Source organism: Passer montanus, unplaced genomic scaffold, assembly GCF_014805655.1.
Source record: "Passer montanus isolate IOZ18808 unplaced genomic scaffold, ASM1480565v1 scaffold44, whole genome shotgun sequence".
Lineage (NCBI taxonomy): Eukaryota > Metazoa > Chordata > Aves > Passeriformes > Passeridae > Passer > Passer montanus.
In genome coordinates this window covers 2,062,764-2,077,824 of record NW_024369262.1, presented here as the reverse complement: position 1 = coordinate 2,077,824, position 15,061 = coordinate 2,062,764, and the positions used below count along the sequence as shown (strand labels likewise).

General features: G+C 44.8%; 1 protein-coding gene across 5 annotated transcripts; it reads right to left on the bottom strand.

The window, feature by feature from the left end:
• Positions 1-1,355: 1,355 nt before the first annotated feature.
• Positions 1,356-14,530, bottom strand: KCTD7 (potassium channel tetramerization domain containing 7). Of its 5 annotated transcripts, none has more exons than XM_039720788.1 (6): positions 14,427-14,530; positions 12,201-12,435; positions 9,997-10,189; positions 9,140-9,309; positions 7,322-7,500; positions 1,356-6,314 (listed from the first exon to the last, which is right to left on the bottom strand). In XM_039720788.1, the coding sequence occupies exons 2-6, from the start codon at positions 12,218-12,220 to the stop codon at positions 5,938-5,940; spliced, it is 939 nt and encodes a 312-aa protein (XP_039576722.1). In that variant the 5' UTR covers positions 12,221-12,435; positions 14,427-14,530; the 3' UTR covers positions 1,356-5,937. The 5 variants fall into 5 exon arrangements, with proteins under 5 accessions (XP_039576722.1, XP_039576724.1, XP_039576721.1 ...); XM_039720790.1 differs by having other exon boundaries at positions 12,326-12,435; XM_039720787.1 differs by having other exon boundaries at positions 14,320-14,443.
• Between the last annotated feature and the right edge of the window lie 531 nt (positions 14,531-15,061).

Here is a 15,061-nt window from a genome sequence, read left to right as displayed (position 1 = left end):
CGGCCCGGCCGCTCCGCTGCGCTGCTGCCGCCGCAGCCCCTCACGGCCCCGGCGCTGCTCGGGCCCTCCCCCGTCCCTCCCTCGGCTCCGGCGGAAGGGCGGGCGGCACCTCCGGGGCGGGACCGAGCCCGGAAGGAAGCGGGGCCCGGCCGGGCTGGGCGGAGCGGCGGCCGCGGGCTGAGGGTGAGCGGGGCTGGCGCACGGCCGGGCTGTGCTGTGAAGGCACCCACACCCCCTCTCCTTTGCTTTTTCTTATCAAAAAAGCTGGTTTTGGTAGTTTTATTTTTGTTACCGAGGCCTCCCATCGTGGTGAATTCCCACCCTGCAGCCGCTCCTCAGGGCTCCGGGGCCCGGCCCTGCTCCCACACGAGCACCCAGGGCTGCCTTGGGGGAATATAAAAATACCCGCTGCTACTTCAAGCTCCTTTTTCCGTGCTCAGTTATACAGTATTGAGTGCTGGTTTCCATCTCTTTTTTTCCCCCTTTTTTTCTCAGCACGAACATCCCACTGTGAGACAGGGAGTGCTTCAGCCGGACAGATGGACAGAAGGAAATCACTTCAGAACAAGAGAAATTCTTCTGAACAGAGGCAGAAAGGTTCTTTGTGAGCACTGCAGAAGCAGGAGCAGCTGCTGTGTCGGTGACAGGAATGGGATCGGTCATTGCAATGATCTATCCCAGCCGGTGTCCCCTGCTCAGGAAGGGATGATGAACACCCCAGTGCCATTCAAACAGCCCGGGACACACTTCCCTGCCTTCATTTTCATTTGCAGTCAGGCAAAGCACACTCACATCCCAGGGAAGGTGAGGAAAAGCACTGCAGTGGCTGCGGATCAGATGAGCCAGAATTCCAAGTTTTCAGTATCGTAATCTTTTATTGCACAACACAACCCTTATATCCACATTTTCTATGTGTTTTAAATAAAAAACATACAGATTATATATTACCTGAACTGAAAAGTCCAAAGTATTAAGAAATAATACACTGCAGTACTCACAGTATTGAACATCACACATCAACATAATTATTAACAAAACACATTTGGAGATAATTCCAAACCCTGATCGTTAGCATCCAGGCTGGATTTTCAAAGGCATTACGGGTTACAATGCATAGACACATACAATTTATAATTCAGCAAAACAAAATCCATTTATAAAAGTCACAGTGAAAGTGGAGGTAAACTTATACTAAGCTCGTGTAAGTAAAATGACCATGAACTGCTGTTCTGGAAGGTGATTTCCAGTTAGAGAATTATATACAGGAGACAGAATTATCCTCTGAAATCAGCTTATTTGCAGAAACATAATGAAAGACTGGAGCTTTGTTGTTTTGTTTTGTGGTTTTTTTTTTTTCATAGCCCAAAATTTAGAACTATCTTGGGTCCTCTTCAGGGCTCAGTAATAGCAACCACAACTTAAAGCCAGTGGGGTCTACAAAGTGTCCAGGGTAAAGCAGTCATTAAAAGATGTTCAATAAATCTGTCCCAGAGTTTGGAATGCATTAAGGGATCATTTTTTTGTGGTGTCTGCTCTGAAGTCTCCCCTTACCTGCCAGGCAGTTTTTCCCCAAGTGAGCACTCTGCTTTGCCATGCAGAAAATAGAAAATGTCACAGAAAACAAGAAAATGTCACAGAGAAGCTGTGACATCGAGGTGCTGCAAACCAGATCCCAGCAGTGTGGCCCTGTAGACTCACTTGTCACTCTGCAATCCACAGCCCTGGGTGTTCTCACCCTTTTGTCTCCCAGAACCACAACTCCATGGATTTACACACAGATGGGGGGATGTTCTGTGCCCCAAAAACCAAGAGCAGAATGCAAACACAAAGAGCAGCTCTGCAGTGGGAACAAGCAGCTCTGACAGGAATTCTTCCCTGCTGCCACTTCCATTATCCCCCTCATCACGTCCCCTGTCATCTCCAAACAATGAGCAGTGAGGATGAAGATACAAAACCTTTAATTATATCAGTAATTAGCTTTTTAGAGGGAAAAAAACCAATTGATCCCTCATTGTAGGTTAAAATAAAAATAAAAATCCAGCACATGCCCCACAAGGAGCACAGAGGATCTGTTTATGGCACAAAGGCTTCCCAGGCCAAAGCTGGCAGCACCTTCCCTTTCCTCTGAGGAGGATGGGAGGTCAGCAAGGAATATTTCAGATTCCTGTGCAGAACACTGGGCATTCAAGTTAAAAGTCTATACCAAGTCCAAAATTATTTTTAGATTTTTTTTTAAACTCTTGAGCTCAGCAGCCATTAAGTGGCTGCTGTACATAAACACCTTTTCATGTCATTTTTGAGTGCTTCATAAGGATAATTTTCCTTCTTCTTATTTTCCTATTATTATTATTATTTTCTTGTTTTTTCCCCTTCCTATTTCACAAGCATAAACCAGATGCAGAAACATTTCATGTGCCAAACTCACTTCATATGAGAGCTCCCTTTGTTCCCTGATAAAAACCTCTCCACAATGGATATAAAGGGAATGTTAAAAAAAAATGGCCTTGTCATGTTTTTGTTCACACACAGCAATGTAAAAAATAGTTGACAATTCTAATTTTAAATAAATATCCCTCAACTGTCCCAGCATTCATCCAATATTCAAATGGACAGGAGACAATTTACTGCTCACAAACACAGGGATTTGGGAGTGTGAGGGTGGAAAAGTGGAGGTTGGGTAGAGGATAAAGTGGCAAAAAAGCTAAGGGAGCACAGAAAAATGTGGATTAGCAAAACTCTGACGTGCCCAGATGTAAAGAAAAGTCCTAAAGGAAATGGAAAAAAAAAAGAAAGAAAAAAAAAAAAGAAAAAGGAAAAAAAAATCAGTATTCCATAGTTTAATGATACAATTCTATACAAAAATCCTCAGTCCTCTCAAACATGGATTTTAGCAGATCAGCCACTCCCATTTTTGTTGCAAATGTAGAATTTCAAAAGCTCCAGGCCCAGAAAAGAGAATCAATGACGTTCCACAGCCCAGTTTTAGATCACACTCCCCTGCCATCCACCTGCACAATTCTTCTGCTTCTGGCAAAAAAATGAGCACAGGCTGGGCAAGAGCAGCTAAATCATTGTAAACAAAGACTGCTTGGAACAATTAAAATATTGTTAACCTGAACAAATCACAAATCCCAGCGCTAATTAAAACCTGTGGGCTTAAATTCATGTTTTCCTTCCCAGTATTGCACTTAATGTCTTCAGGAGGATGAGAACTTTGATTAAGACAGCTGATACAGACCAAGCTTTTCATTTTCTCTTTTTGGCTGGTTGCCTTCCTTAATTGTTTAAGCAATGAACAGGAAAAAGTTACAAAATCCAAAATATTAAGGAGTAACAAAATGACTGAAACAGGAATTTTGTCATCACAGCTTCTCCTGAATAACAGCAGGGAAATTCCTAAAGCCAAAGCAGAAAACACACAGTAAAAATCAAATTGTGATCCATTCCTGCAAAGAGTGCTGGAATTTCAACATTTACAGAGTTCTGTAAATACAATTATGGGAAGTGGTAAAAAAACCCACTGAGAATTCCAGTAAAACTGCAGTTCTCATTGTAATCTGAAATTGTAAATATCTGTAATTCTGAACATCTGAAATATCTATAATTCTGAATATCTGTAATTCTGAACATCTGAAAATCCCAAATTTAAATAACTGAAGTGCACAAGCAGCCAAAACTTTGTAAGGCTCAGCTTTAAGGTGTTCTTTAATTTTCTAAGAAATTGTGGTTTGCAGTTTAGAATCCTTGGGAAGAAAGAAAAAATGAAGGCAGCAAAGCAGCAAAGAAACCAAGCAGAACTTCCTCTCCTTGCAGGGAAACTTCAGTCTCAGTTTAATTTTTAATTCTGGGTTGCCAAACAGAACTCCAAGAACCTGTAACACCAAGGCCATTATTTCAGGAAACAATTGAAACTTAAATTTAGATCCAAATGTGCAGAACTCCCTCTATGCAAATTTCTCCCTGCCCTTGCAACTCGGCACTTGACAATGATCTGTGCAGGGATTGCAGAGCTCACCTCAGAGAGACAATTCCATTCCTAAATTAAATATCTAAAAGGGTGACAAGGCAAAAAAAAAAGTCTCTTTCTTTGCAAGACAATTTGATCCTTAAGTTCTTGGAGTTATTTTTAAAATTGTCTTAGAAAACAGAGAATTTTGATCACTGTCATTAATGTTTCTGAAGAGTTTTGGTCAGAAGTTTAATGAAGCAATAGCTATGGATTAATTAATCCAATGGAATGCAATATACAAATATTTACTTTTCTTTCTCTTTAAGATTATTTGGAAGCCCCTTCAAGGAGGTTGGGGTTTTCTGTACCTCACAAAACAATAAGATTTGCAGACTTTTCTCCCTCTCAGTTTTGGGCTGAATTCAGTAGCTGAAATTTGGGATGTGGTTGCTCATGTCAGAAGTACAAAAATGACCTTCTGAAGAAAATCTGATTCTGCAGTGCTGCCTCTTCCAGCATGGAAAGGAATTTCCTACTGCTTTAGAGTGGAGAAGTATCTGCATATGAAGTTTGAATTTTGTTTTTCCTTCTATGACACCAAGAAGGGTCAAGAAGAAAGGTAAAATTAAGATTTAATTGTCTGAAAAAGGTGAGGTGAAGGAAGCACTTGTCTAATATCATCTGACTTTAAGTCTAAAATAAAGTTTAATATCACAGAATGTAAAAAGAGTCAGTAATAAAATAATATACATTAAATATTCCTCTTACTACTGCTGATAGGAAGATACAGACAGGGTTTTCTCATTTACCAAAAGCCTTTGCAAATGACCTGATTCTAAAGAGCTTTTTTTTTGTAGATATTGTAAACATTTAAAATTTCTAAGGCTAAAAACAGGCACAAGTCTTCCATGAACAGTTATTATTCCTAAAAGCATTAAGGAATATATTCCAGATCTGCTATTCCTTTTGATAACAACAGAAATAATTGAAGTACAACATTATAATTCACAACATAGATTCTTAATTTAAAAAGAAATACAGCTTAATCCTGACAACAATTAATAATATATAAGGAATATTCCTTTTTTTTTTAGTTATCTAGTACATCAAAATGACATTTCCAGATCTTTGTGCTGGGTGTGACTCAAACTTTATAAAGCTGAAGGAGGAACTAAAACATTTCTAAGAGGGTAAAACTGAAATGTCAGCTTTAGTAGCACCCCAGATTGCCAAAAATGCAGGAAAAATCTGCAATTCCATCCTGAAGCCACGTGGTTGGTGGCACCTTTCAGCAGATGTTCAGCCACTCCCCTCCACCCTTTGCATGAGGTGATTTTGTTTTGTGCCTCGTTAAGGTACCTGAGCCAACAGTCTGATTTCAGGCTGGTTTTTCAAGTTTCCAGAGGTGTTCCCAACCCCTGCCAGCAGGCTGATCCCAGGGAATGTGAGCAGCAAGGCAACTGCCAAGAACATTTGTCCTTCAGGAGTCCTCTCACCCCTCGATGTGCCACCACAGCCACCACAAAGTGACCTTGAAAGAATTTGTCCTCTAGGAGTGCTTTCACCCCTTGCTGTGCCACCACTCTCACCACCAGGCGATCTTGAAAGAACATTTGTCCTCTAGAAGTCTTTCACCTCTTGCTGTGCCACCACACTCACCACAAGGTGACCTTGAAAGAAGATTTGTCCTCTAGGAGTGCTTTCACCCCTCGATGTGCCACCACAACTCACTACCAGGCAATCTTGAAAGAACATTTATCCTTTAGCAGTCCTTTCACCCCTCGATGTGCCACCACACCACCAGATGATCCTGAAAGAACATTTGTCCTTTCACCCCTCGATGTGCCACCACACTCACCACAAGGCAACCTTGAAAGAACATTTGTCCTCTGGGAGTCCTTTCACCCCTCGATGTGCCACCACACTCACCAGCAGGCGACCTTGAAAGCACACTTGTCCTCTGGGAGCCCTTTGGCCCTTTGCTTGGCTCACCACCAGGTGATCTTGAACTCGTAGATGGGGCGCTTGCAGTAGTAGTGGTTGATGAGGTGCTTGTCGCACACGCCGATGCACTGGTGGTCCACGGTGATGCCGCGCGCGGACAGGTCGGTGACGATGCAGTGCAGCAGGTCGTAGACGTCGGCCACGGCCTCCCAGGGCCCGAAGGACACGTCCACCTCGCAGTGGTGCTCAAAGAGCTTGGTCTCGCTCTCGCTGCGCTCGAAGCGCAGGGAGTTGAAGTGGGGGCACTCGTAGGGAGTGATGGGCATCTCCTCCTTGAAGACGCACACCTTCAGCTTGGCAAAGCGCGCCTTCCTCTGCATGGCTCGCAGCTTGGCTATCTCGATGATCCGCTCCAAGTGGTCTGGAAAAGAGGCAGGTTGAGGGTCCCGACCACGGCCAAGGAAAGGGATCAGAAGCAATCACTGCACGTGAAACGTTTCACTGCAGCTTTCTCAGCATGATAATAGCAGCAGGCAGCAAATCAGTCTCAATTATCTGGTGAGCTTGGTGGCCTTATCACATTAAATATACATATTAATTAATATATTACATAATTTATATATATTGTATTTTTATATTATATAATAAAATATAATAATTATGTAATAAATTATATTATATGTTATATGATATATATAATAATTATATAATAAATTAAATTATATGTTATATGATATATATAATAAAATATAGAATAGTCAAATCAGTCTTGGTTATCTGGTGAGCTTGGTGGCCTTATAATATAAAATATATATATGAATTAATATATAAGTACATAATGCATTATATTTTATATATTACATAATTACATATAGAATAACTATATATAATAAAATTCTATATAATATTATATATATTATATAATATACATAAAATAAGATACAGAATAAACAAATCAATCTCAGTTATCTGGTGAGCTTGGTGGCCTTATTATATTAAAAATATATAAATTAATATATTTATAATTGATATATATAATATATATTATATATAATTATATAATATATAGAATAATCAAATCAATCTTCATTATCTGATGAGCCTGGTGGCCTTATTACATGCCCAAGTTATCTGGCCTCACTACAAGGCCAAGTTCATCCACCTGCAAGTCCTGACAGAACAAATGCAGACAAACCCTCTCATTTAATAACATTATGGCCTAACTTTGCTCCCTTTTAAGCACCCAAACCCACACCCTGGGATGCAGCAGGATGTGGAAACCTCAAAGATCCAAACAGCACAAAAAATACAGAATAAAATTCCCAGCTGCAATGGGATCAGTCTGGGAGCTGAGAGCAGACTGAAAGCACCAGGTTTAACACTGTAGTCCCACTAGAAGAAACAGTCAGTGCTACTTTGTTTATTTACCTTTGTAATATGGCATTAGGCCCAGGAAAGCTTGTCTAACTTTTTCTCCTTTAAGAGGCTGGATATCCTCTAGATTGTCTAGCAAGGGTCCTATGGAATAATACTGAGCTTCCTTGTACACTGACCTCACTCGCTCTCGGGGGGGCAGCTCACCAGATCGTAGGAAGTTTAGTATGTCTCTGAAAAAAAAAAGGCAAAAATATCATTAACAAACACATTTCTGCCAAAACTGCTGCAGGTGGGAAAGGACAGGAAATGCTGGATATTCATTGTTTGCTCTACTGAGACAGTAACTGGAATAAATGAGCCTCATTCCAAACATTTGTTTGAAAAACTGTTTGCCACGTTCAGGTTTCCAAGCCATTATTTCACATTTTGCCTCAGCTGATGTCAAAACTCATTTGAAAAAATATCAGTGTATTTTAAACCAAACATTTATTGTGGAGGAAACCATTTACAACACTGAAGAGGCCAGAGTGTTTCATGGGAAAGAAATTGTGGTCACCGCATTTCAAATTTAGGTCTGGGACAAAATAAACTTTTGCATTTTCCCAGAGAATCATTTTCATGGACATTTTACTCCACACAGATCCAGCTGAATGCATGGGACATCTGCAAAGGAGGTTTCTCATCACAGATCAGGGCCATTTACAGAATAATAATCAGAACTTTTAAAAAGAGAGAGAACACTTCCTTGTAGTTCTAAAACACTGTTCAGCAACAGGATCTTTTGACAGAGAGAGAAATCACTTTATAACTATTAACTAACCAACAAAACCTTATCAAATAAACCAAAGAAATCACTTTGTAAGTGTTAACTAAGAAAACCTTATCAAATTAAAGAAGCATTACTGCAATCTTAGAATGACAACAAATAGAGCACCTGCTAACCTGGCTCTCTGTTCCAGCTGTATTTTCAACTGAGGTTGATAACATCACAAATTAATTGATTTTCCAACATGTAAAGACACAATTGTTTTAGAATAAATACAGTGGCTTAATCTGTCTCTGTCCCAGATTATGGTACAACCCAAAAGTGATTTGAAAATAATTCAATGCTCCTCTGTTGAAGGCAATAAGGAAATGTCTATAAAGGAGCAACACAAAATTTGGGACAAATTGCAATATGTGCTTTGGGTAAAGACCTGAACCCATGAACACTGATCACCTTTTTTAGTAATCTCACCCCAATCCAAACAGAGTATTAGTAATAATGGTTAGTTTAATTAAAAATAAAATAAAAGCTGAGCACTTAGGAGGGATCCTGGAGGTGAAGGAATATGGCACTACCAACAAAAATAAATTAGGAAAAGAAATTCTTTAAAGGCTTGTGCTTTGTTGTAGCAGTTATATTCTGCTTAAAGATTAAAAACATTGTATTTCCAACTGTGTGAGAATACTACACTCATTTCTTCCATTCCCTCTTCCTCACAGATACTGAATATCAATTTAAACCCAGCACTGTGCAAGGAGTTTCCTATTTCCAAACACTTCTTGAAACCACCAAAACAACTTGATACCTTGAAAGGAGATACTCTAGGGGAGACAATGCACAAATTCAAGGAGATCTCTAGGGGAGACAATGCACAAATTCAAGGAGATCTCTAGGGGAGACAATGCACAAATCCAAAGCATTTCTTGTCTTCCCTTTCCCATTGCACAACCAACAAAGACTTTTCAACTGCAGTTACTCCTGCGATGCTTTGAAGGCGTGCAGCGTTCAATGCTGCACTTTAAGGCAAAGAACTGTTAAAAACAAGTGTAAAAATCAGTTTTCAGTAAGAGGTTGCCAAGCTTGCCCTGAGGGTGTGTGCTTACCCGAAGTAGGTGCCATCCCTGTCGATGAAGTACCTGCCCTCGGCGTCCGTGGGGATGTAGTGCCTGCCGCTGAACATGGCTGCCAGCATGGTGTCCTCGTACCTGCGCAGCGTGGACAGTCTGGTGGTGAAGAACATCCCCCCCACGTTCAGTGGGACAACTTCTGGGAACTGCAAAGGCAACCAGGACATCAGAAAGGAGCTGCCAGTCCTCTGCAGGTGACAGCACAGCTTTCAAAAGGCACTTGCAGTTTGCCACCGGGACAATGTGTGGTTCCTGCCCGGCTGCCACAGATCAGGGAGCTCTGAGGGGTGAAAATTGGGATGCTTTGGATGCTGGGAGGAATCAGGGAGTGGTTTAATTGCAGCTGGGAATCTGAAACAGCAGAAATCACTCAGCTGGAATGGCAGATATTTGAGATATTAATGCCTCCTCTTGGCTCTTTTGGGGAAAGGAAATAACAAAACAAAACTCCAGCCTTATACAGAGAGGGAGAGAAAAAAAAAGGGAAGAAATCTCAGGTCAACCTTAGGACTTGCACACTGCTGGTTCCTTTACACAACCAGACTATACTATACACTGAAAAAAAAATTGCATTTGTTTACATCAGGCCTCAAATCTTACTATCACACCTCAGGCTGCCTTAAGTACCAGAATAAACACTTGATTGCATGTCTCAAGTCCAAACCTGGACGGAGCTTGTAAGTAAAGCTGCCGAGCTACTCAAATACATTCCAGAGACTGAGTTTTATTCAAACGTGTTAAGCGAGCTGAGTATCCACAAGGAAATGCCGAATTCTCCAGCACCTGAGCAGTCTGTGCTGCCGCGGTCATGCCGGTCTCAGGTGAGCTCTTACCTGCTGGGGCAGCAGAGGTAGCGCTTGTCCTGCCTGGGTGGCGGTGGGAGTGGCCGGCTCTTGGAAATCATCCTCTGCATCCGAGCTCGACATGGCATCATCCGGGGTGGCACTCACTTTGTTCTGCCCCGTGACTACCACCATCCCTCTGGCTCTGGGGAGCAGCTCTGCCGGGTAGGAGGCCGTGGCAGTGCTGAAGGGAGACCCAAATTAATCACCCCAATTACCCCAATGGCCGGCGCGCTCCCCGCAGCGCTGCCAGCAGCAGCAGCGTTATTCCCGGGAGGAGGAGGAGGAGCAGGGATGCCAGGCACCCCCGGGCAGGGCTGCGGGCAGGAATGCCGCTGGCACAGCTGCTCCAAGGCCCTCCAGCCGCGGAGCCGCTGGCAGGGGCTGGAAGAGCCCGGCATCCATTGGCTGCGCGGTGCAGGGAGCGATTGGCTCCGGCGCGGCTTTGCAGGAAAATGTCATTTGCTGGGAGAATTTGGGTGGCCGCTGTCCCAGCCTGTCCCTCGCCAGGGGCGGGATGCAGGAACACGGCCCTGCCAGGGGCGGGATGCAGGAACACGGCCCTGCCACATTGGCGACGCCCGGCTCCGTCTGTCACCTTCAGCCGCGCGCCGGCAGCGGGGACGGGCACGGGCACGGGCAGGGCTCGGCCGGGCTCTGGAATTCCCTGGGAAATGGGAAAACCGGGATTTCTCAGCAGCCGGGAAAGCAGGCGGTTCCCTGCCCGCTGCATCGCATCACGGCACACACGGACGCGCAAGTGAGACACGAATAATTAACTCCCCTCAGCACGCTGCTAATTATCAGCTGCGTTTAACACCTCCAAGGCGCCTCAGTCCATCCTCAAGGGGAGAATGGGATGCGCTGACAAACTGCACGATAAAAATAACAACTGAGAGAGAAGCCCGCTGCTCCCCTTACACTGCGTTATGTAAAATCCCCGTTCCCAGGGTGTCTCCAGCAGCACCGCAACTCCCTAACAAAGACATTCCACCTCCAGAGGCTTTACCCACCTCCAAACCTTCCCTCAAACCACCATAAAATATAGAAAGGGGAGGATTATTTGCACAAGCACATCTGGCATGTTTATTTATTAACTAAAGGATGCTTCCCCTCAAAACCAGCAAGAAAAAAAGACACAAAATTTGAAAGTCTGCCTTAATAATGCTGCCAACAGTGATTGTGCACACTGCTAGATCTCAGCTCTTATAGGAAATACTGAGATCAGAGTGAACCCAGACAGAGCTGGGATGCTCCTGAGCAAAACAGGTTCTGTATGGAGACCTGATCAGACCAAAATCTCCACATTCTGTGGGAGTGTCCACAGCCTCCTTGCCCTAAAATTTGGAGATGAATTCTAGATCCTGTTTAACCCCCTAATAAATATAGATGAGTAGCTACTGTGAAGTTCCAAACATCATTAAGAGGGTTGGCTCAGCTCAGAGAGGGATTTAATTTCTCTTCTCTACAGTTCATAATCATTTTTCCACCTCAGTCCAGTGCACAGGCAGATAAATAAGGATGGAAGTGCTTCTGAAGGGCCACACCCTATTACCAATTTTAATGTTTGTCCTAAAACAACGTTTATTCTGACATCATTAGATATCCAAACAACTCAACTATGCCTCACAGGTATAGTTTAGATATATATATAGATATATAATAGACAAAATATAAATGAAAGATTATTTAGCTAGGGATTCCTTTAAGGACATAAACAAATTATCAGCCAGAAATGTTTGCAGGCCAGCATTTATAAGATGCACAGTCAAAAATTGGGGGTGAGCCTGTATTTACTGTGAAAGTATTATTTATAAAGATGTCACCTGACACCAGTGCTTTGGCTGCTATTTCTAGTTCTCTTTAAAGTACTCAAAAAGAACACAAGAATGAGCAAAAATGTGTTCTTTGTCTGCATTTTTCAAGGATGTCCCATAGATTTCACTAAATGGAGTTTAGTGTGAATAAACAACATTCACTCCATTAACTGTATCAGCATTATTGACCACAGGATGGGTTTTTGGGGTAAGTTCATCCATTTGGCACTGCATCAAAAAGGGCCAGTTTCCTAAGGGAGGTAGAGGCCTGAGAAAAAGAGATTTTTCTCCCTCTTTCATGATCTCCTTCAATATGACACCAAGGTTTAAGAAAAAAAGCCATGAGAGCATGAATTATGTTGTGCTCAGGATACCAACCTCCTCTGCCATTGGAACATCCACACAGAACAACGCCTCAAAAATGAGGTTTAGGCCATCATGAGAGCAGGATTTTGAGAACAAGCTCAGTGGCAATAAAAAGATCAATGACTGACAAGTGGAACCTGTTTTTTGACGTTCATGAAAAGGTGAGTGCAGTCCCTCTCTAGGCTGGCTTCACCTGTTCACCCAGGGAGCAGTGAAACAGAGCTGTGCTGACAGGAGCAGAGTCCTCCTGAAAGAAAACCAGAAGTTAATCTCTGCATTTCATGAAGAAAACACATCCAGCTGAATCCCAGAACAGTTTGGGTTGAGCTGGACCTTAAGGATCATCCAGTTCCAGCCCCCTGCCATGTCCACAGACCAGGCTGCTCCAAGCCCCATCCAAACCTGGAATGATCTTTTTCTTTTCACTCAAAGCACCTGCAATAATTATTTTTAACTATGTGTAGAAATATTCCCTTCTTAAGTCTCTCATTAAATTTACAGAATTTATTTATTTAAACTAAGCAAGTACTGCCATTTCACCTTCAAATACATCTAGGTCTAGATCAACAGAAAACACCAGCAATAAATAAAATTGTCATTAAATCAAATATCACATCAGCAGCATCCAATTCTACCAGAAATGTGTCCTTCCAGTCCTTCCACCTGTCATTTAAAAGCAGGGATTACTTCCTGGAGCTTTGCTGGGGACAGCTCAGATGTTGTTCCACACACAGAAAGCTGAGTAACTGAGCTGGCCCTGCCAGTTTGGCTTCATTCCCCAGAGAATGACAGCAACCCTTGAATTGGGCTTGATGCTGAGATTTAGAAAAGCTTTTCAAGGCTCTGTTGTTGTCTCAACTTCTCCATATTGGTTTAAACAACTTCTTCTTAAGTACCTTCTGAGGTTGCACCAGTGCTGGCAAAGTTACAAACCCCAAAAAAGTTACATACCAATGAAAAATGAGATGATGGTTATACAGTCAAAGGTTTTCTATCGAGGTTCAGATGTATGAACCCATTGTGGGAGTCCCACACCAACTCCTGTTCAAAGGTAACTCTTTGGGATGTGTTTTCTTTGGGAGATACCAACTGGAATGTTAGAAGGCTCCCCCTTTTTAAAGAGAAACTGGGGTAGAATGAGACCTGATTTAGCAGTGTCTGCATCCCCAACTTCCAGAGACACAGATGATTGTAAGGTTTGTGTGAACACAGAGGGAAATGACACAACATCCAGTAAATTCCAATGAATCTGTGTCAGAGCAGCAAAGAAACACAAAGAGGGGCAATAAACTGTGTTACACATTGGCCTGGAGAATCCTGGACTGTAAAATCCCAGCATCTCTAGTCATAAACAACAACGATGAAAGGGCAGTGTAACCCAGCTTTGCAGCCGAGAGCAAGGACAGGGTGTGTGGATGGGCAGAATGGGACTCTCCATCCCAGTGACCCCGCAGGACAGCAGGGACACCTGGCAGGGGCTGGAGTGACCGGGGTAAAGGACACCGGGGCTGGCACTGCCCCTCATGGAATCCCACTGCTTTCAGGACACCGGGGCTGGCACTGCCCCTCATGGAAGCCCACTGCTTTCAGGACACCGGGGCTGGCACTGCCCCTCATGGAAGCCCACTGCTTTCAGGACACCGGGGCTGGCACTGCCCCTCATGGAAGCCCACTGCTTTCAGGACACCGGGGCTGGCACTGCCCCTCATGGAAGCCCACTGCTTTCAGGACACCGGGGCTGGCACTGTCCCTCATGGAATCCCACTGCTTTCAGGACACCGGGGCTGGCACTGTCCCTCATGGAATCCCACAGCTCTGAGGACACCGGGGCTGCTCTCACTGCTGCTGGCACTGCCCCTCATGGAATCCCACAGCTCTCAGAGCTCGGAGCCGTCTGACAGCTCTGAGGAGCACAGGCATCACCACAACGCCTGGATGGAGCAGCACAAACCCAGGCGGCGGGCACGCCAACAGCCAGGCAAATAACCAATCATTCATTAATAATTAATTAACTCTCACCTCGCCAGGGTGACAGCCTGACTGGCACCCCGCTCGAGAGGGGCTGCCCCGGCCGCGCTCCCTCCGCTCCCCTCACCCCTCCAGCCCCGCGGCCTCCCCGCCGCTCCCTCACCTGCCGCGGGTCGGTAGCGGAGCCCGGCCGCGGGGAAATTCCCGCCGGGGATGGAGGGGATGAGGGAGGGCTGAGGGGACGGCCCGGCTGTCCCCGCCCTTGCTCACCTGCTGCCCGCCCGCGGCTGCGGCTGCGCTCCGGCCCGGCCCGGGGGAGCGGCCGCGCCCCCGCGTCACGTACGGGCCCATCCGGGTCCCGGCGGGAGGAGCCGCCCCGGCGGCAGCTCCGGGGGCTCCGGGGCGATCCCCCAGCGCCCGGCGGCTCCCGGGAAACGCCCGGCGGTGTCGGCGGGGCCAAGGAGCGGCCTCGGGAGCGGCGGGGCCGCGCTGCCCTCAGCCGGCGGCAGGGGAGGCCCGGAGCGCGGGGGGAAGGAGCGCGGAGATCGCCCTCCTCACGGCACGGAGGGTTTGTCATCACACACATTTAAAATGAGAAACGGAGGGAAAGCAGAACTCCGTCAGATCCACAGGCCGGGGAAATACAAATGTCTCAAAAGCAGTGGGGAAGGTTGAAACCGCCCTCATCGCCTCGAACCAGCGAGGGGAGCAGGATCTGAGCCGCAACAACATCCCAAAAATAACTTACGGAAATATTCACGTTCCACGTTGTACCCTAAAGATCCAAGCTTTAGGGTACAGCTCACAGCAGCAGCTTCCTCCCAGCAGAGCATCTCTGAACAAAATTGCTGTTAAGGAACAAATTCAGGAGTCTAAAATTACCTACTTCTACCTGCACCAAACAA

What these genes read in the sequence shown, in the direction of transcription:
- KCTD7 (XM_039720788.1), bottom strand. Translation starts at nt 12,220, where the DNA reads ATGTTCCAATGGCAGAGGAG. An exon ending in TACCTCTGCTGCCCCAGCAG is followed by an intron (nt 9,310 to 9,996) that starts GTAAGAGCTCAC and finishes TTGCCTTTGCAG; the next exon opens with TTCCCAGAAGTTGTCCCACT. An exon ending in AGGGATGGCACCTACTTCGG is followed by an intron (nt 7,501 to 9,139) that starts GTAAGCACACAC and finishes TTTTTTTTTCAG; the next exon opens with AGACATACTAAACTTCCTAC.